The sequence below is a fragment of the Malurus melanocephalus genome, unplaced genomic scaffold (genome assembly GCF_030028575.1).
Source record: "Malurus melanocephalus ecotype Western Australia unplaced genomic scaffold, MMel_1.1 scaffold_0, whole genome shotgun sequence".
Classification (NCBI taxonomy): Eukaryota; Metazoa; Chordata; class Aves; order Passeriformes; family Maluridae; genus Malurus; species Malurus melanocephalus.
Genome location: NW_026623232.1, coordinates 7,863,100 through 7,885,303, shown reverse-complemented (window position 1 = coordinate 7,885,303; position 22,204 = coordinate 7,863,100). Strand labels below are relative to the sequence as shown.

Sequence of the window (22,204 nt, the reverse complement as noted above, 5' to 3'; positions counted from 1 at the left end):
ATTTTAGATAGAAATGTGGTTTAATGTTGCCATATGTTGTTTGATAAAATTTCATATTGCATATCTTTAGAGAATATGTTCATATTTTCCTATGATGATTCTAGGTGTTAACATCTGACCTGGAAAACAGGGAGAAGCAGCAGGAAAAAATGCTGGACCAGCTAAAGGAGATACAGAATTGCTACAAGGCTTGTGAGAATGGACGTAGACAAACTGAACTCCATTCTGCTGAGTTAGCTCAACAGGTTGAAGAGAGTACTAAGGAAGCAGAACGGTATCTCACTGAATTCAAACATTCAGAGGCACTCAGGCTGGAGACTGAAAAAAAAAGAGAAGATTTGAAGGTGAGAGCACAGGAAACCATCCGCCAATGGAAGCTGAAGTGTAAGAAACTAGATCGTGCGATAGAAAAACAAAATGAAACTATCAATGAACTGATGGACAAGAATAGTCAGGTAAGATTGGTTCTTTTTTTTTTTTGTGCCCTTTCCTTTTGTTTTAGAAATGAAGATAAGGAGTTTATGCAAACCGTTTTATTAAATTGCTTTCCACTTTAAGTTCTGAGTTGCTTCTTTATATTTTTCAGAACATTTTATTTGAAAAATCAATTTGAAATATGATCTTGTAACATTTCTGAGTTTTTTATTTGTCTTTGTTCCTTATGGCAGGCCACTTATTCCTCTCTTTTCCCTCCTATAAATTTTCTCAGGAAAAACCATGGGTTTTTGGTTTTTGGCTTAGAAGAATTGCATTATTTGTTCAGCTTGTGACACTGTTTTAAAAACAAGCACTTACATCAATGCTAATGCTTATCATATTGTATCAGAATAGTGGTAGAAACCATCATTGTGTTGGCAGTGAATCTGTGGGTCTGTATTTTCCAGTGGCAGGGTCAAAAATTGCTTGTTCTTATAGTGACTAATATAGTGCTAAGCTCTAGCTGTGAGCTTCTATCTTAACTTAGAAGCTTGGCTGGTGCAGTCTATTGTATTGTATGGTTTTTGTTTTTATAGCACTGTACCCTCTTTTCATGTATTTTCTTGTGGCATTCATCCTGTTTAGGTTACTAAATCTGGTTGGAATGAGATGTYTCCATGCTCTGGTTTGTCTTACTCAAAGATTGAGGTTTTCAGGGGTTATATGGAATGCAGTATGGGATGTCTGTATTAATCTTRTGTTGTTTCTGATCCAGTAATCTCTTCTGAGACTGGTACATGAATATGAGGATGGTCAAAGCACAGGAGAAATCACAATGGGGCTATTGCAGAGTTGAAATTAATAAACTGTAGCAAATGTAAACAGTGATTCCTGGGGTTACTCTTCCTCTCCTGAATTGCCTATCATATTCCTTACTTTTTATAATTACTTCCTCTATCAATGTCCAACAATTCTTTCTACAGTAATCTTGTATTGGTTGGCCCTAATGCTTGTCTGGAGAAATAAGATTTTCAAGCATTTAAGAAGTTGATCTCTTGGCTGAGAAAATGGAGGTTGTAAGGAAAGGAAGAAAACCTGAATAATTCAGAAATCATATGTGTCTATCAAGTGGACAAATAAGAAGCAAAAAGTAGAAGCGAGTTATGAAGAAGAAGCAGTAGATCCCAAAAAGTTTGTGAAATTGCTGTTCATGTAAACATGTAAGCAGTGTTTGTAGAGGCACTTGATRGCCCTGTCCACATTGAAATTTTTTTAGTTACATAAGACTCCTTGATGTGGATTTTACCACTTTTTATGTGACAAATACATTCACATGCTAAATGCAGTCACTTTGGTTTAAGCTCCCTTTAAGAAATRCTGTCAGTATTTTTTTCTTGCTTTTGAAGTAATCATAGTCCTGCCAAAATTTTGAGGTAGTTGTTACTGGTGAAGAAAGTTTCTTTATTTGAAGATATGTATATAAAATAAACTTTGTGTCATTGTGGAGGAGAAAAATGTACAAATATTTCATGTTCTCAATGTAAAGTTGTAAACAGTTTACATATGGGGATATAATCAATCTAGATGCAACATTTAGCATAAACTTGAGGTAACTAGATGAACATAATTGAACTAGCTTTGAAATACACAACGTTGAGACAAAATTCTGTAAAAATAAATAACAAAAAAAGGAAGAAATGGCAGTCTGTTGTCCTTGATTTCTGTTAGATGACTTCAAAGGGGTGATGGAAAATTTACGAAATGGGATTGCAATCATAACTTGCAATTTTGAGATTTTCCAGATATTTGCAGACAATGGATTGGCTGCAAAAAGATTGTTTAGGTTTCATTTTTTTAGAGTTACTGGGATTATTTGATTAAAGTTTTGCCCATGTGGTTGTCTTTAAAATTGTTGGACAGTGGAATTTAGAAAGTCTTGTGTCTTTTGAAGTATGTTTTCTTTTAAGTATGGCATGCAGAAAGCATACTCAAAGCAAATCACTTGCGGATTTTTAGTCTGAAAGTTCACTGGAGTTTTGTTTTTGTTTGGTTTTGGTGGTTGTTTTTGTTTTTTTTTAGCCAAATCCTTCAAGTAAAATTACAAGACAATTTTAGAATCATCTTTTTGTTTGGTGGGAGGGTTTTTTTTCAGAAATAAACCATGATGGTCATCACTCCATGTCCTCAATTTATTATTTTTGTATTTTGCTTTGCATTGCTTATTCTTGATATAATTGCAATATAAAAAATAAAAAATAATTTTGTTATTTTTAACTGCACATTTTTAACCCTAATTGCCTTTTGGTTCTGGATTATTTCAAGTAATTTTACTATATCCATAAGAAATGTGTGTTGCTTGTGGAATTTATGAAAATGCTCAGTAAAATTTAGTATTGAATTTATTGAGTCAGTTTAAAGAATCTGATATATCAGAACAGATTGCCCAAACAGGTTGCATAGTCTCCCTCACTGGAGATATTCAGGAACCATCTGGATGGAGTCCTGTTCCATGTGTTCTAGGGTAACTCTGCTTGAGCAGGGAGATTGAAAGGACCACAGTGGGTCATCTGGTCCAAGCTTACATATTCTGTGATTCTGTGGTATTTTTAACATGAAATATATCAGTATTGGAAAAAAACACCCAAACCCTTAAGATCCTTAGGAAAACAGTGGAATTTTTATTACATAKGACTGACTTTTATTTGGGAGATGATACAGTTTTTTCTTGGTTTTGGTGCATAACTGAACCAAGCTGCTATTAATTAATCTACTGTGCTTAGTTTGGAAAAAAAAGTTCAAGTTACTTCTTATGTAATAGTTTAGAAAAGAAGCAAAATAAGTCAGTATATGGAATGGACTGTAGGTAAGGTGTATGTGTCCAGTAGTACTCCCTGCATGCTGCTGCATTACTGTATTGCATCACTTTTTGTCTTGCTGTTTGGAGGAGCCAGTAAAGGAACACTTCTCAATCTGCAAAGAGAGTGTGAGAAGCGGGGAATTAAACGAAATTATCCCTACTTAGAAGGTTAGAAAATTTAAGGACAAGTCCAAGTTTGAGATTGCACAGGATCTGTGTCTAAATTKAAAGAAACACCTGAGTATGTTTGAACCGAGTTCATAGCAATCRAAAATTTTGTGTTTTGACATACCTATGTTAATTGTTCCTTAGACACATTCCTAATGTCTAGGGATATCCTTCCAACAACTACCTTTAATTACTTCAGTTTACAATGGATTTTTCTCTCCTCTTTCCTAGGCCCTCAAGGAAAAGGATGATCTCAAAAGTCAGCTTCTCTCAGCTATAAACCAAATAGAAAACTTGCGGAAAGAGCTGAATGATGTGCTTACAAAGAGAGCCCAGCAGGAAGAACTCCTCCACCATAAAGAGGTAAAACTGAATGAAATGGAGTCACACCAGGTATCTCTTGAAGAAGAGATCAAAGAAGTTCAAGGTACTGTAAAAAAAYTGGAGAATGAGTTGAAAAAGCAAGTCTTTCTACAAAATCAAATGCAATCTGAGAAAGAACACTTGAAGAAAGAACTTGGAAGTATTAACTTGTTCCATAAAAAAGACCAAGAACGACTGCTAGAGATGCAAGCAGATGTAAAAAATTTAAGTGCTGTACGTGTGGAACTAACAAACAGACTAGCAGAAGAGGAGAAAGCCAAAAAGGAATTACTTAAGAGCCTCTCAGATCTCCAGAAACAGCAGGARTCTAGTCATGAAGAGATGACTTCAGCTAACAGGCAGCTGAAGATGGAAAGAGAAGTTCACCAACGGGAGTTGGCAGATCTCAGATCAGAGTTACAAAATATGAAAATCAAACATGAACAAAATGTTCAAGAACTCATGAAACTCTTAAAACAAGAAAAGGATAATGCAGAGGCTCAAATTAGAATGCTAAAGGTACTTATTGTGAAGAATTCCAATGTCAGACTTCCCCCTCCTCCCACATACCCCACACACAGCCCCTGCCATTGAATGATGAAGGTAATAAAGCACTTAACCCACATTTTATTGCAGGCCATACTAAAAGTTTAAAGTTCAGGGTAAAAAATGTACAGTATCAGTTTTGGATCAAAATCTTAGTTCAAAGGTATWGAAATAGGTATGTCTGTCATCACAATAAAAGGAAATATATGATGCTGTAATGTTTTAATATGGCAATCAGGTGAAGTCCCAGATGACTGGAAAGAGGGAAGCATTGTAGCCATTTTGAGAAAGGAGGACTCTGGGCACTACTGACCTGTCAGCCTCATCTCTGTTCTTGGGAAGATCATGGAACAAATCCTCCCAGAAGCTATGCTAAGRCACATGGAAAACAGGGAGGTGATTTGGGACAGCCAGCACAGCTTCATCAAGGRTCAGTCCTGTCTGACCAAGCTGGTGGCCTTCTCTGATGCAGTGATGACATCAGGGGACAAGGGAAGGGTTATGGATGTCATTTTTYTGGACTTCTGTAAAGCCTTGGGCATGGTGCCCCACAACATCCTTCTCTCTAAATTGGAAAGAGATRGATTTGATGRGTGGACTGTTAGATAGATAAGAATTAGCTGAATGGTCACATTCAGAGGGTTCTGGTCAACAGCTCAGAGTCCAKATGGGGTCCTGATGTATAACAATGAAAAGTGGTGTACAGGGATCTCTGTTGGGACTAGTGTTCAGTTATTTAATATATSATCCATGGCTTAATAACTGACAGTAATTTTTAAGCAGCTGGTAACACAGAAACCCTTCAGTGAAGATAGCAATAAAAAACCCTAGGTGGTTGTTAGTAAAATATCATTAAAATCAAATCTATTGACTGCAGTGCTTAACATTGGGCACTTAATTTTTAGTACGTATAGTGTTATTTAAGTGGGCTGTTCAAACATATTTTTTTCTTTGGCARCGACATTGAAATTAAGAGTGTAAATTTGATATCAAGGAGAGAGAAGAAAAATGTATTCTGGATGCTAATAAGAAAAAAAATAAGTTGATCATGACTGTTCTTTTATGAAATGGCAAATCCTACAGTTAGGACCTTTTCATTGTAACTGATTGTTGAACCTAAACAGAATATAAAAAAAATCGCTTCTGTATTTTATATACAGTTCCATGACATTCCCAGAATTCTAARTCTACATGTATTTTTAAGAGCAGAAGGTTTGAGGGAAATGAATTTTCTAAGATATTAGGGTAGGCAACTTTAGAAGTATACAGAATGACAATGCACAAAATTCTCTTGATTGAGAGACTGTAAATGAAGCTAAATAGGAAATCATATCCATCTCTAGGAAGGTCTGATGAAAACATGCCATCCTACAGGTGATTTGTTTACTTTTTGTCTGAACTCATCATTACATTGCATTTGGATTTCAGTTTTATGGGCATACTTTTCTTCCAAATTAAGATAAACTTAACATGCATTTTAGCATTTTCCTTTTTGTTTTTATATTTTATTGTTTTGGTATTAGCGCAGTGTTTAGGGAAATCCAACATAAAAAGTTGGGGATTTTTTTTACTGATTCTTCCTGTTTTTGTTTTTTTTTTTTTATCAAGCTGCTAAGATTTGATACCTAGCAACCAGGCGCCTTTTACTGTTACAGTAATAATCGACCTTATTTATGCTTCAGCTATGTCCAGCCTTTGTAACTGTTTTTGGAAAAGAATCTACATGACCCTGTCCAAAGATAGTTAAAGCTTTAAAAATAAAGTTCAGTTGAGCGAGACTTGAGCAGTAAAGGGAAGTTTAATATATTAGTAGGATCTGAGCCTTAAATTTAAAAGAGGATGCATTTATGAGTTACTTCCAGGAAGTCAAGGGTACGGAGTCCTGTGTTTGGAGGACTAACTGCTGCATAGATTGTAAAAAGAAGTGACTTTCGATTCATGTTGTTCTTTTCTCTCTTGCCTCCTTTGCCTGGTACTTTCTGCCTCACTTTTGGCTTGTTTTCTGTAGTGTGGCACTGTATTGAAAAATTATTAGRTAGTTAAGTACTTTTTTGTAGTAGTAGGATAGTAGTGGGATAGTAGGGAAGGTACCATAAAAATATTGTATGATGCAATAGAACTGGAGAACATGAAGTTTTTTGAGATACCGGTGTTAAGAAGGTTCTTAMTGTCTCTTTACTGAGATTCTGGTGCTTAAGCTTTTAATTCTGCTTCAGCTGGAGCATCCTAAATTATTTCCAACCAATGCCTCTATGATGTCCTATTTATTATTTAAACTTATAGGTACACTAGGCATAGGACTTCAAGTGGTTTGCTTAGTGGTCCCCATTCAGGTATGTGTTCAGAAGCTCTGGATCTGTCCCCTAATTTTAATACATACCTATACATATGTGCTTTAAAAACATCCTTGTTTTCTAAGAATGATAACATACAAAATGTCCTAATGCCTGGCAGAATGGAAGTATTTGAGTATTTATCTTTAAGGTTATATAGAGATATGTGTCTACACATATAAAATTGTGTATATGAGTGTATTTCTTCTAAAATTGTTTTCTATGCATCTTCCTAGTGTGCAGTCCTTTATTCCCTGAAGACTATTAAATATGGAATTTGGGTTCAATAAAGATCAATTAAATTAGAGTAGTATCTGCCTTGTCCATACTGGAAATTAATAAAAATTAGCTTTCCGTTTTGTGCCTCAAGTGTAATATAAGTGAGGGATTTTTTTCTTGGGTTGTCTCCATCTGCAAAGACATTATAATGCAATTTCCTTTAGAAGGAACTGAAAAGTTGCTTTTTATAAGCATATTCACAGATAATATTATGGGCACTGCAAGCTTGTCTTTGTGGTCATAAGTCTTTGTAGACTCTGTATGCCAAAGTTCTTTCTCAAATTGTCCTTTGGAAGAGTTTTTGTAATTGTTAGATTTGGTGTCTAAATTAACACATAAAACTTCTCTCCTTACCCTTCTTCCTCATAGAAGTTATATTTAGAGTCTAAGTGGGAAATAGAATTTTTTCTTTTCCTCAGAAAGTAATTTACTTTGCAGGTTTATTTTTGCATTTAACTGCATCTCACAATTTATCTACTGTTTTTGAGTAATACATGTGTTAACTTGTTTCTTTGTTGYGTGTATTCTTTTTAAACTTTCTGTAAGTTGTAGGGAATTTCTCAAATCTTTCACTTTAATGGGAAACAAATATGCATTAATTACTCACTCTTTTGGGGCTTTCTAAGCCCTTACGTGTTTTCTTCATTTTTCTCTGCAGTGTTTTCATGTAGCATTGCTTGCACACAGTAATAACATCCCACATAATTCTATGACTAAAAAATACTAAATCTTTGCAGTTGTTTCCTTGCAKATGTAAATTTAGTATTAGTTCCTGAAATGAAATGATAGTTTTAGACTTTCTGTTTCCAACTTATTTCAGTAATGGAAAAGTTGCATAAATCCTAGGCTTCTCAGGATGATGTAAGCTGATGAGTGTAGCAGAGCTGAAATGAAGAATCTGAGACTTGTATTTTCTGCTTTTAAAGCACTGTGTGGTTCTACAACTCTGTGATACATGTTTTCCATGTTCAGAAAAGTGACTGCACTTAGCATAACTTAATTTTTTTACATTTATCATTTGGTAATAGCGTTCCACTGATTTAAAATTTTAGAGTCYGGTTGTGTTTTAAAATAACCCCTACAGTGACTTTGTAATCTGTTTTTCCTTTACCATCAGATGGAACTTTCAGAAGAGAAAAACATAGTTAAATCTCAGTGTCGACAGCTGGAAAAGGCAAAAGTTGAATGTGATAAATTGACAGAAGAATTAACCCAAAATGAAGAAGAAAATATAAAACTAAAACGGAAATGTGAGCTTGTAAAGGAAGAACTGGAGAAAAAGGTAAAGTTAACTGATTTTAACCGTGATTCATTGGTCTCTCTGCTGATTAAAACCTAAAATAAATGATAGATTATAGAAATAGATGGAAAACTTAAAAAGCTCAACATGTATGTATTAAAGAATATAGTCAATCATACCATAGTACACAGTTTCTATATAAATGAAAGAAGACAAGTGAATGAAAGTGCTTTGACTGGGTTATGAACTGTATCCCTCCAAAAATTTGCTAATATTATTTAGGACTAGAAATATAAATCCTGTTGCTTGCCTGATCTCTAATGTAGGTAAGTAACAAATGTTTAACCAACCATTTCTAGTTTTTTTCATATTTTTCTTCAAGATGCAGTGCAGCTATGAATAATTTAAAGATAATTTGAGGTAGATATGCAATGTAATAGTAAAAATCAAGCAAATAACAAAAAAATAAAGTTACTTATTCTGTTTTAGTCATGGTCTTTGAGAATGAACTTTGATGCAAGATGGACTGCGTTCAGTGAATAGCAAAATAACAGAATACAGATACTGGAAATATATATARTGCAATATGAATACTTTCAGAATAGTGATCTAGGTCAGAGCTGTTATTTCAGCTCCCATCTTTATAGTACAGAAATACTGGAAACGTACGTAATATTATAAAAATATATAATACTGCATCTTAAGAAAACAGTAGTGATTTCTTCAGTTTGAAATCACTACTGTCTAACTCAAGGACTTCTGTGTTAATTAAATGAAAAAATCAGACTGCTTATCAAATATGGKTTTTTCACAGTTGTAGGCTGCTACATTAAAAACACCTATTTTGCTAATAGAAGTAACACTTTGTACATATATATGTATACAACATCGTGAAAGAAGGTACCAAGGTGGGTGTTGGTCTCTTCTCCCAAATAGCAAGTGATAGGACAAGAGCAAATAGCCTGAAGCTGTGTCAGGAGAAATTTAGATTGGATATTAGGAAAAATTTATTTGCAMAGGCTGCCCAGGGAAGTGGTTGAGTCACCATCTCTGCAGGTATTCAAAAGACATGTAGATGGTGTTCAGGCACATGGTTTGGTGGTGGACTTGGCAGTGTGGGGTTTGCAGTTGGACTCTAAGATCATTGAGTACTTTTCCAACATAAATGATTCTATGACTCCATATATATACCATTCACAGAACTTGTATATTAGACAATACCTAACTCCACACTGGTGCCTCATASGAGCAGTGTATGAAGCTTTCCAACAAATACACCTGCAACAGTTGTACCTTGTCATTGTGGAAGTCCACAATGAATTTGTGAAATTCTTGGTTTTCTCACCTTTCTTAGTGCAACTTGCACATGCTGGAATGTGCCTATTAAAAATGYTTACATCTGCATTACATCTACCTTATCTCAGCAACAGATAGGTGTCAATTGTGTTTCAATTTCAGTTTTTCTCACAAGACCAGATCTTTTTATGTTGATTACTATGCATAATTTAATTTTTGCATAATCCTGCAGCAGCTTTGTTCAGTTTTACATTGTGGCTATATCATAGATATAAAAGAAGAGAATCTGATTTTTAAAAACGTGTAACATATTTAATCAACTTTCTGCCATTAGATGATAACATAACATAAAATGCTTCCCTCAGTGCCATTTACTCTCTTATGAGATATTCTTTGAGTAGTTTTCCTTTGAGGGCACACTGACTGCCAATGAAATTTCCCTTCTGGGATCTCTTTTCTGATGATAGAGATAAGATGCCTGTAACTGATTAAGGGCAAAAGATGATAAGGGGAGTGTTTGCTCTGGACTTGTTTTCTGCTTATGAGGAGATTTGTAATAGAACATTTATTTTTGATTTCAAAAATAGGCTTTATGATTGCTGAGTTTGGATTTGGTAGCAGTTTCTTCATAACTGATTTACAGGATAATATGGGAATCAAGGGAGGAACTTACAAGTGCTATTAGCAGGTATTATTTTTCTATGGCAAGGAATTAAACTTTGCATGACAGAGTATGGGGTGATTATAAGATTGAAAGATCTATTGCTAATGACATATGTTGTATTATTAATGCAATAATTTCTCTTTGTTTTGTTTTTCCTCTTTCACTCCAGGAAAAACAGATCAGCAATGAAGATCATTTGAGAAAGATGAGTGAGGCCAGACTGCAATTTAAAGATCAGCTGCATCACTTAGAAATGGAACAACAATCCATTCTGTCCATGATAGGAAGTGAAATTGATGCTGCTTGTGAAGTCTTTTCTCGGGACTCCATGGAGAAATTCAAAGTAACTCTTAAGTTTTAAGAATGCTGCAGGTTTTGTTATTTTCTTAATTAAAGTTTGTAGTGGAACTTGTATGCATTGTTGTAATTATTGTATAGGTAATTATTCTAATAGAATTATGGATATTTAGCTGGTACAGAGGGCTGGGTATTTGAATGGGATACTATGAACCATTATGCATTAATCGGTACTGCTTTCTTTTGCCATATTTTTTCTTTTTTTTTTTGGTGAGAAATAGTTCTCCTTTTGCTTGTGTGAAAGGACCTTTTATCAGCCAAAATTTTGAGGTGGGTTTTCCTGGGCCACATTCCTACAGCTGGGAAGTCCCCAAGAGAGACCTAATGTGCCTTTAAAATTGTGAGAAAAGGAAAGAGAGGTTTTGTTAACAAATCACTTGGATGCTTTGCTTTTTTATGTAGAGAACTGAATACTGAAAATAAAAAGAGTTTATAACCTCCTCTTTTAAGGAGCAAGTCCTTATATCCAGAAAGCTCAGACTCAAATTTTCAGGAAACTGGTAACTTGCTGTAACTTTTTTTTCACTATTTTACTACTTCTTCTGCAAACCCAGTCTCCTTGTAGCATTTCTTCTGACCATTTGCCCAGGTACAGAAATCTCTCTTCCTCCCTCCATACGATTCTACATGACTAATCCTCCTTAGTCAACATAGTACATTTCTGAGAATAAAGAGAACGGACTGTCTGGCTCAGCTTGTTGCCACACTCACAAGTGCTTGACCTGGTAGCTTTTTAGCCTTAACTGTTACCTGAGAGTACACTCAGATTACATCTTTTTTTGTCTTGCTATTTAAACAGAGGGTACTTTGTAGTTCCTGGTCACTTGACTGGACTGGACTGCTTTTGAAATAGGAATTTTTCATGATTGACACCATTTCTCCACTTACATATGGAGCTGGGATGTTGCAGCATAAAACTAGATAAGAATTCTTAGAAAATGTATTTGACAAACAAGCTTTCTCCTCCATATCCTTACAGATAGGTMTTTTTCTTTATGAAGGCTTTGTGACCTGCTGTAATTGCCAGATTCTTGATCACTGAGCCATGCCTTCTTAGACTTGCTTCTCACCCCATGCAGAGTTTTTGGTTTCTGGATAAAGTTTTGCAGATCCCTGTTTACACAGTTCTCCTTATTTCTTCATGRCTGGCTCAGACTTAAACCAGTTCTGAATGTGAATTTTTGACTAGACAGCTAATGTGGAAGAAAGATAGTTTTGTGGTCCTGGTATGATTTTTTTTTTAAAGGTAAGGAGCTTCCTTTGTTTTATTGTTTCTCTGCTCAGTACTTTAGGTACTGCCTAAGTTTCTGAGAAGTTTCACCCTTTAGTTTACTAAGTTGCCAGTGCAACTGGAGTGAACAAGGATGAATTTGATGGATAAATACTTGTATTCAGACAGGTCAAAGAATAGGCTTAATCTTCTCTGACAAAAATGTATTTTTTGATCARTTTACTGTGAGCAGAAAAGACTTTGTCCTTTCTATGTCTAATTCCCACTTTATGTCTGTTTGTCTCCCTCTTCTCTGTAGGCAATATCCCTTACACCAACAGCACAGAATGATCCTCATCTCTGGTTAGCAGAAGCAAAGGTAATAGTCAAACCTCCTGGAATTTTACTGAGTAAGCTAATATCCAACTTTTGAGCAACATGCTGTAGTGGGAGGTATCCCTGCACATGGTAGGTTGTTGGAACTAGATGATCTTTAAGGTCCTTTTCAGCCCTAACAATTGAATGAGTGGGTGAGTCTGTGAATTGGTGGAGCTGATTCAGTTTAATGTACATTTCATATGGCACTGAAAGGATAAAAGGAAAAATACAAAAGCCTTCCTTTGGCAATAATTGTGATATTCCCAGACTTATCTCAACTGATAGAATAATTTTCCAAATTTTCCTGTCAACAAGAAATAGCCACCTCTGTAGCAAAACAAATAGCAGTGTTGTTTTCACAAAAAAAAGGCATTGAAGTAAGAACAGTGATAGCCTTTAGATCTGGTTCAAATTTTTTCAGACAAGGAAAGCAAGAAAATGTAGTTAGCAGGCTAATTTTCTCTTACAAGAAGTTCTCTTATACAACAAGAAATTATTTTTAAAAAGGCAGTTATTTATTAAATCTAAAAGATATTAGGTTGGATTCTTRGAAAATGAACAATTTTTCTTTCCCCTTTGAAGCTTTCAAATCCTATACTGTGGGGGCACACATGCTTGAAAACATCTTCAAGGTGATAACTGGTAATTCATAAATCTTGCCTCTCATTTTGTGGCTTTCMTCCAGCTCCCTCAACTCACACACATAAACACATTTCTTACAGAATATCTTATAAAAGAAGTAAGTTTCTCATGATCAAATAGGTCACAAAGTCGAAAATAACCAATGTTTTTGCTTCATGTCAAAAGTTTAAAGCCACAGGAGAACTGACTTAAAGAAAAAAAATTGCAAATGTTTGCATGTAAGAGAAGGTTATTCMTAGTGTGTGGTCTGTGTAAGATTTGCAGACCAAGAAAGAATACCACTATAGATAACAGAGATAAGACTGGAATCAAAGGAGGAATGTCATGCAGGAAGTATTTTCTTCATTTAAAAAGGAGACACTGACATATTATTAAAAAGAACTTTCAAAGATCACCTAAAATCTTTTGCATACATTTCTCACCTAAGTTTGTTTAGATGCTACAGGGAAGATTAGAATGAATGACTACTTAAAATGCCACTTCTGCTCTCTTTTGTTTTTAAAAAGACAATGTGAAGTGTTCCATTTGATCACTTCTAGATTTCCTATATTGATCACAACCTTATCAATGAGATCTTTTTCTCCTCTGCGTGAACCTTAAATATTGACTTTTGCTGACTGGATAGGATAGGTTTCACTTTTTTAGAAAGGATAAATGCTTTAAATTCTGTCAACACAAACAGAGAGAAAAAGGTATTCTGAAAGGAAGGAGTATCTCTTGGTATCCATGTGTGCACTAATTAATGTGACTTTCCAAATCTACCCTACCAAATTCATGCTTCTGATTTAAAAAGAAATAAAATAACATGAAAGAAAATCATTATATTGCTTTTCATAAAATTATCAACCAAAATATGTCCTTTGAGTCTCTTGAATGTCAACATATGTTCTTTTAATATATCTAATGTCCCCTTTTAATATTATTATTCAGATAGCTACAAATGAATAATATGTGACTCYGAAGATGATTTGGTCATTGAACATTTATTTTCTGTTATTTTCATTAGAATTCTTTACTTTTTATTGTACCATTTTTTAAATGTAGACTAAGCTTCAGTGGCTGTGTGCAGAGGTAAAGGAAAGAGAAAGTAAGGAGAAAAAGCTTCGATGCTACTTACTGCAAAGCCGAGAACAGCTCAAGCACTTTACACAGATGAAGGAGACTGAACATCAGTCTCTCTTTAAACAGATAAAAAAACAAGAAAAACTTTTGGAAGAAGTTCACAGAGAAAAAAGAGGTATGTTACTCATTCAATTTTTGTTAATAAAAGGGAGAAAGAATTTAAAATTCTATAAATTATAATTTCTATGGCACATTCAGATGTATTTTATCACTTTGTTATTGCAAACTGCAATATGCTAATGAAAACCAAGAAAAATATTAGGTTTGTGGCAAAATAAACCCTGCTGACAAAAAAGGCAAATGCAATAGACTGTGTTTCAACCCAGTACAGTGGCAGAATAACACACAAGTTTACATCATGCACAGTGGATATAGAAATTATTTCCCAGCTGTACCATCTGAGACATTGCACAACCCGGGCAAAAAGGGATTATACAAGAGTCTGAGGCAGTCTGAGTTAGACTGCTGTTTGCATAGCTCACTTTGTCATGGTATGATTTTTCGTTGTCTTCTATTCCCTTCGTGTGGAAAGAAAGGTGTCACTTTTTAGGTTTCCTTCAGGAATCTTGTTCTGGCCTTTTTTTCAGAACTCTGTGCTCATGTAATTGTACAGAATAAATATTCTCTTTAATTATTTTGTTAGTTGTCATTTAATGCTGATTGATGTAGATTCAGATAACTTTTAATAAGTGCAGTTACAGCTTCTAGTAGCTGACTTATTATTGAAAATGTTTTGTGAAATGTAGCAAAACCAAAACTGCCTGGTTTTGGCTTGAACAAAGTTAATTCTTTTTCTAGTGGCTGAAACACACTGTGTTTTCGATTTAGTCTGATAGTAATGTTGATAACACACTGATGATTTAGTTGTTGCACCCTAAGTCAAGGMCTWTTCAGTTTTCCRTGCTCTGATAGTGAGCACGTGCATGAATAGCTGCAAGGGAGCCTAGCCAGGCCAGGGGAGCTGGCCAAAGGGATATTCCATACATTAGAACATTATCTCTGATATATAAACACAGGCAGTTGTCTGGGAGGAACCAATCACATCTGGAGCAGGAGCTGGACATTACTCAGTGGTGACCAATGGTATTGTACATCACTTGGGGTTTTTTGTTTTTATTTCTGTCTTTTCCCTTTTCATTACAATTGTGTTATTTTTATTTTATATTTTAAAAAAATTATTATTTTGTTTTACTTGGTCAGTTCTTAAACTGTTTTTGTCTAATCCCACRGATTTTAGCTGCTTTCTGATTCTCCTCTCCATTTCACCAACAGGATGTATGTGTGAGCAGGTGGCTTTATGGTACTTAGCTGCCAGCTGGGGTTAAAGCACCACCACAACAGCAATAACAGATAAAAACATTATTGTAAATATTTAATAGAACAATGCAGGTTATTTGTTTCAAAAGAATTGGAMGATTCTGTCAATATTTTCTTCTGCTTAGAAAGAACTTTGAAAGAGAAYGTGCTTTGGTGTTTCAAGCTTGAATGTTTCTATTGCTGTCCTTCATTTGTTTAAAAAGATGGCACACAGACACTTATATGACATTAATAGTGCTTYAATGTTTTTATTTTGGATAATTACTTGCTAAGATGGTCTCCCTGAAGCCTTATTTGTCTTTTCAATACAAATACATAGGAGATTAAGCAAACCTTACTTGGTGCTCAATTCTGTTGTACTTATTTGGTTTAGACTTTATGGAACAATTCACAGCCTACATTTAAATTTTAAACTGTAGGCCAAGTTATTATGGGTAATTATTAACTGAAAAGAGTGGTAAGAAGTAATGCTGTTCACTGGGCACAAAAGTAGTATGTAATCTTATACGTTCTATTTATAAGAGACATTTATTTTTTTCCCCCAAGTATGCTCAGTTCCTTTTGTTGTTACTTCAACTACTAYTACTTATGCAGTGGTCATCTCCTCTGTCTACTCTAGAGATGGATGCTGGTTAAAAGTAGGTAAGAAAAAGGAAGTAACTGTTACATAGTTTTTAAAGTTTTCTATGTAGCAGAAAACAGCAGACATTCTTTAAAATTCCACAAAATACAGGATGAGAAATAGGGCTTGCAAGAAGATAACAGGGTGCTGACAATGCAGGCTAGTGTTAGGTTTAAAGCCTGGGATCAGGATACACACAGAGGATCTGAGGATCCATGGTGACATGGGTTTGAAGATAACAACAGCAGAAGATGGGTAATTTTGACCTCTGTTGGTGGATTTTCCCAAGTATCCTCCTTGCTGTCTTCACTTAAAAACATTCATGAAACATTAATTTTTGTTTTGAATTTTCTTTCTAATTTAAGTAGTGGTAATTTACTGTTTTATGGGGAAATAGGGAGTCAGGAGTGTGTTCATGAGCAACCTCAAGCACCTTACTGTCTCTTTACACTCAATGTTTTTTTTAATGAAATATGATTTGAAACCTGGTCATAGGTTTCAAATGAGGTGGTAGGGTGGTGGTTGGTAGGGTGTTTTTTTATGTGCTATTTTATGGGGTGGTTTTTGTTTTTGTTTTTTTTTGTTTGTTTTTTTGGGTTTTATTTTGTTTGTTCTTTGTGGTTTTCTTTTTGTGGGGGGTTTTTTTGGTTTGTTTTTTATTTTTTTTTTTTTGGTTTTGTGGGGTTTTTTTGGTTTTTTTTGCTTCTTTGTTTTTGGACACTGCTATGAAAATAGTGTTGGAGAGGTGCAGGTACTTCCAATTACAAAGCCAATTATTTATATACACAATTAAAAAAAGTCTTCATGTCTATAAATTTATGATTCACTTTGTCATATTTCAGTTTGATTAGATCTGATAGTCAGCAGGTTTTGTGCATACAGATGAAGTTATCATGGTTTGGCCCAGTACCAGTGTGTTTCTTTAGCTTTAGCCCTTGGTGTCACAGGCCTTCCAGCAGTCTGCTCTTAACAGTATTCAAGAATTTACTAATTCAGTAAATGTTCATTCTAATGAGATGTAGGGGTATAAAATACATCTGAACCTAACTTTCTGGTGTGTTATTAATTTGAAATGTAGTTTATAGTTATCAAATTACTGGTAGATGTAACAAGCCACAGTGTAGCTGTAACCTGTATGGTGTTCATCATGGGACTATGCAGGGAAGTACYGATGTGATGATTAAATATAAAAACTATAAATTCAAGTAAGGAATGTCCTCTGAGTGACAAAGGGAGAGTTCGTACTGTTTTAGAGATGTTGATCTGATCTCACTTTGCTTCATGAGTGGGTTTAGTATGAAGAGTAGGAATATGATAATAAAAATGAGCCTTAAAAAATTTGGTAGCTTTTTTGGTGTGCAAAATGGAATAGCATCACAATAGTTTAATTTCATTTACCTGATGCCAAGGAAGGAAATTTTATGTATTATTTRTTTTACTGCTTTTAAACTAATTTTGAATTTGAAGCCTGAGTCAGAAATCCATAATAATGTTTACAATCAGTGAACAAAACTCAGAGAGCTTTTTATTAGTGCACTAAAAGGCAGGTTGACTTGGTATTCTATATAATTTTCTCGAGCTGCTGAATTAAATGRCAGCACATATGACTGTGTATGCAAGATAATGGAGTTACAATCTTCATGTGAATTTAATTGGTTTTTTTTGTAGTCATGTCAACTTAAATTGTTCTTTTTTATTTGAAAATTATGTCTTCATTACTCCAGATCATTTTAAATTGTAGAAGATAGAGAAATAATGGAATGTATATCTGTTCATATGAGTTTTGAGTACTATTGTTCATCAAGTAATACATTTAAATGTTTAAAAAGGCTTTTTTATTTTAAAAGAAGGGTGCAAGACAAAATYGGACTGTTTTTATTTCTTGAAAAAATACTCCTACGTACTGAATGAAAAGCCCATCCTTAATTACGATGCAAGTAGTAGAATGTAAACATGTAAATAATTTAATGGATAAATGACTTGGACATGAAAATTGGAAAAGGTACTTTCCCAAAGGGAAAAAGGAAGACACGGCTAATAGTGTAAAAAAGGTGTTAATCCAAATGGAGAAAGCAATCCCTGAAAACTATAAAAAAAATAAATTAAGGATACAGAATGCTCGTTGGCCTTTGTTACTTAAACATAAAAAATGGGAGTACTTCCAGAATACTAAGACACTCAGTAATGAAATTCTGGGCTAATTCCAGGTGCAAGAACAAAGCAAATGAAGGTAGAATGTATTTAATTGGTTAAACAAGCCCTTCACTTTTTTTAAAACTGTAAAGTAGTATCATTTACAATGTTGCTAAATAAAATAGATATTGAGACAGATTTGATCAAATGGATAAAAATTATTTTCTGTTGCATTTGGAATGATTTTAGATGTGKCATTTTGTCAGATTTTATCAGATATTATGAATATCCATGAATGTCCATGGGTGTGGCTGACTRTCCCCACCGAGACAAACCACTTGTCTGAGTAGTACCTGACATAGTCTGAAAATACTCCATTAATTTAAGTTCACATAAATCAAAAGTAATGAAAATGAGATAGAGAAATTGTGTTCTCAATAAATTAATTGGTTAACTTCCTTTCAGTGGATCTGCTATTATAATTTATTGATGGGTTTTTTTGGGGAGAAAGAATGAAAATGGGTATTTATGGTGGACATACCAAAAGTAGGTAGGATGAMTATTTAAAAACTGCTTTATAGATGAACACATTTAAGGAAGTTTTATAAGCTTAAATAGCTTAAGCATTTAACTATGCATTTTTGGTCTTTTCCTTTCATCAGAACATTTGTAAATATCTTAATATATTGTAGGCTTTTGGATACTCCTTATGAATCTCTGTAGAACTGTTTAATATTATCACTGTTTAATATTATCACAGTGGTACCTGTGGTGGTATAAACTGGCTGTCCATGTGGTATAATCCTTACAAATATAAGTAAGCTAACATAGAGATTCATGAATGAGAGAATAGAGAATGAAAGAAAATACACTTGTGACACACAGTCAGGATTGTTTATGGAGTAACAGAAATTTTGTAGTTATCTGGTGATGATTCAAGATCAGCTACAGTTGTCTTCCCTTCTTGGTAAGAGTATTGTGCCGGAGAGTTTAGAAATTCTGAAGGATTTTAAAATACAGAAGAACTGAAGAGGATGTGAATTCTGATTTCAGGTTTGTGGATTTGTACTTTGGATGCAGTTCACTACTTAACRAGACATTTATCTAGCATGCTAAACAATGGGAAATGTCAGTAAGTAACAATTTGAATAAGAATAAAAATTTCTTGTATTTTTCCTATTAAAGTGATTTTGGTCTCACAATCAAATTTATTTCAGTAGCATTGCACTAGGTATTCAATATGTTAAGAAAATGGACAAAGGTTTGAGGAAATAAAATCCATATGTTCCAATTTCTTAACTAAGCTTCATTTACATTCTCAAATCACTGAGCGTGCCAAGGTATTCTTAAGATCTGTTTAAAAATTGGTTTAGGTAACAAGGATTTTATTTCTATTATCTTTTTAATACCATTGTCAGGAATTGTACCCAAGACCTGGCAGACATTTCTTTCATTTTATAAGACCTGACATATTTGGCAAATCCATATCTACTCTTTTTTTTTAATGAAACTATATTAGTAAAGCTGTAGTGATGTAAGAAGAGCAGGTACATTGCTCCTGTTTACAGACCTTACACTGATTTATCCCAAAGTTAAAATATTATGTGAATACTGTTTTACACAAATCCCTGGTGATGCAGAACATATTCTGTACCAATTCTCAGTGTCTACTGAGATAATACTCTATGGTCACACTTAAATTGTTACATATTTAGAATTTCTCTGATACAGATTATACTGTTAAGTAAAGCATAAGAAGATAACAATTCTAGTCCCAAGCTATGATAGACTAATATTAGACGCTACTACACAAGCACAAACCTGTACAACACTAATCTGTGATGTTTTGATTGTGCATTAAGTTTATCACTCATGCATTTATCATTGTGCATTGTCTTTGATTTGGGGATACAGAAATCAAATTTTGGAAGACTTACATTTTAGCTGGTTTTAGTGGGGGTGTCGTCTCTGTGAATCATACAGTTGTCTGCTAGTTTCATCACTCATGATGAAAACAAGTATATTTTATAAAGATTTTGGTAAGTGACCCCTGGAGCAAGATATCCATTTATTTTATTTTCTTTTTTTTTTTCTGTTAAGTTCAGTCAGGATTATTTGTTATTTAACTGCAGTGGAAAATGTAAATTCAAAAGAACCTGTTATATTAAAGTAGATTAAAAAATCAGGTAAAACTGCTTTGACAAAACCTAATCTTTCAAATTATATTCARATTATATTGTTTTCTCTACTTTAAAGTCAGTAAGTCTAATTTTTGTTCGAGCCAGGAACACTAAAACAGAAAGAATAAAAATTTRAAATAGAGAAACAGGGTAGTGCATTGAGTGCAAATACACTGACACTGAGCAATCTTTGTTGCTTAAACTGAGGAGAAGTATGAAACTGGGAACCAATGAAAATCAAAATATTGTAAAACCCTTCTATTATGACATATTTTATTTCATTTAATAGTACAGTACCTACGCTGTTTTGAAGACAACTTCAAGCCTGGTTCTGCCCTTTAAGCTTTGTTTCTTTTTTTATTAATTTTCTTTTTCTCATATATTGCATGATATTGTCCTGGTATGAACAGCAGTCCTTTCTGTGGCAACAAGAAACATCATGAGGTATTTTCAGGTCATATTTTATTGAACAGTGAATGGGAGCATCACGTAGATAGAGCATCCTTTTAAGCATACATACAAGAAGGAATCTGAAAGTTTCCAGAGAAACTTTCCATAATACTTGGTTTTCATAGTGAACTTCAAAATGCATAAAGCTGAACTATCAGTATTACTGAAATAATTTATTTCTTCTTAATAGTGTTCTTGCCCTTTAAATAATGTTTCGTTTTTTTAGTGTGATGGGGGAAGGAGGAGGGAGGACTTCTAAGTTATTTTAAACTTTGCCAAAATGAACCTGCGTTCAGAGCCTTAGAAGAATGGAATTAAGCCCAAATCATTTGGAAATCTTACACTGTGGGGTTTTTTAATTGGAAAACTGGAAATGTCGGACTGGACATGTATTGCTGTAATTATCTTGTATTTTTCTGGAACCRTTTTCATTTGACATTATCTTTTTATGAACTCATAAAAATATGGCTGCCATTGTAAAAGAGAGAAGGTAAGAGATGGGACTAGACTGTAGCTAAGATGTTTTTAAGACTTCCTTTGATTTCTTTTTTCTTTCTGAATCACATACTTTAGAAGATTATCTGAAACTTATGTACAGATTTATAGTTTGGAAAGCATGATGTGTCCTCTAAACACTAAATTGCTGACTTTGTAGTACTCACTAACAACAAGAGATTAAATTTATTAGTTTTACTTCTTGGTTTACCTGCATATACTGGAAACTAAATCAAAATTAACAAAAGTAACCTGGGGGATAGGGATTCAGTGTATATTAAATATTTGAAATGTATCATTTAATCTTTTCTTCCTTTTGTGAATTATTACTTTTTTCTTTAAACCAAGCTAAAATAGCTGATATTCCATGATCTAGTGGGTTTTTTGGGGTTTTTTACAACTATTGAAATRATGGCATAGCATTGTTTATAAGCACAATTACAGCTTAACAGTGGTTTAACACTGTCTAGTAAAGAGAATCTGGTAATGAACTGTTCAACTTTATTAGGACTCCTTGAATTAGTATGAAAGATGTTGTCATGCTTTCAGGTTATGTACTATTCCTATACCAAATTAATATCATCAATTTACAGCTATTAAATTTAAAAACCCCAACCAACCTAAAACCACTCCAACACAGGCACTTTYACACTTGCGTTTAGTAATTTTCCTGAGAAGTGTGTAACAGAAACATGCCATCTGTCATTCAGTCTTCTTTAGGTAACAATTGCATGCTGAAAAAAACTCTTTAATGTCTGATAAGCTGTCAGTTTAATTAAATAATATGCCATTTTATAGGAAATGAAACTGAATCAAGGGCTCTTGTTTCTCTCACCTCTTGCCATCATTAATCATTTTAGTCTAAAATACAGATGAATCATGTTGGAAATTTGAACAGAAATGAAAAAAAATACTACCTAAGATTTAGTATTGTAAACTTCTTGAAATTAAAATAAAATTTAAAATCTTGTATTTTGCTATGTCATAGATTCAGTATCTTTCARAAATTAGGGCTTGTGTAAATGGCTTTATGGAGATTTTTTCAGGCTGTAATAGAATGTTTCTCAGTGTAGTTCATTGTTATGTTGATAGCTTTTATATCCTTTCAGCTGACATGCTATTTAAAATCCATTTT

The 22,204-nt window shown here is 33.9% G+C and overlaps 1 protein-coding gene across 3 annotated transcripts in view; it reads left to right on the top strand.

The window, feature by feature from the left end:
- Positions 1 to 22,204, top strand: part of CEP128 (centrosomal protein 128) — a 114,278-nt gene that overhangs the window by 36,589 nt on the left and 55,485 nt on the right. For all 3 annotated transcript variants that reach the window (XM_057381197.1, XM_057381111.1, XM_057381281.1), the window contains exons 14-19: positions 105 to 455; positions 3,674 to 4,324; positions 8,081 to 8,245; positions 10,333 to 10,506; positions 12,050 to 12,109; positions 13,795 to 13,987. In XM_057381197.1, the coding sequence (XP_057237180.1) occupies positions 105 to 455; positions 3,674 to 4,324; positions 8,081 to 8,245; positions 10,333 to 10,506; positions 12,050 to 12,109; positions 13,795 to 13,987 (1,594 nt within the window). The remainder of the gene's footprint in view (positions 1 to 104; positions 456 to 3,673; positions 4,325 to 8,080; positions 8,246 to 10,332; positions 10,507 to 12,049; positions 12,110 to 13,794; positions 13,988 to 22,204) is intronic.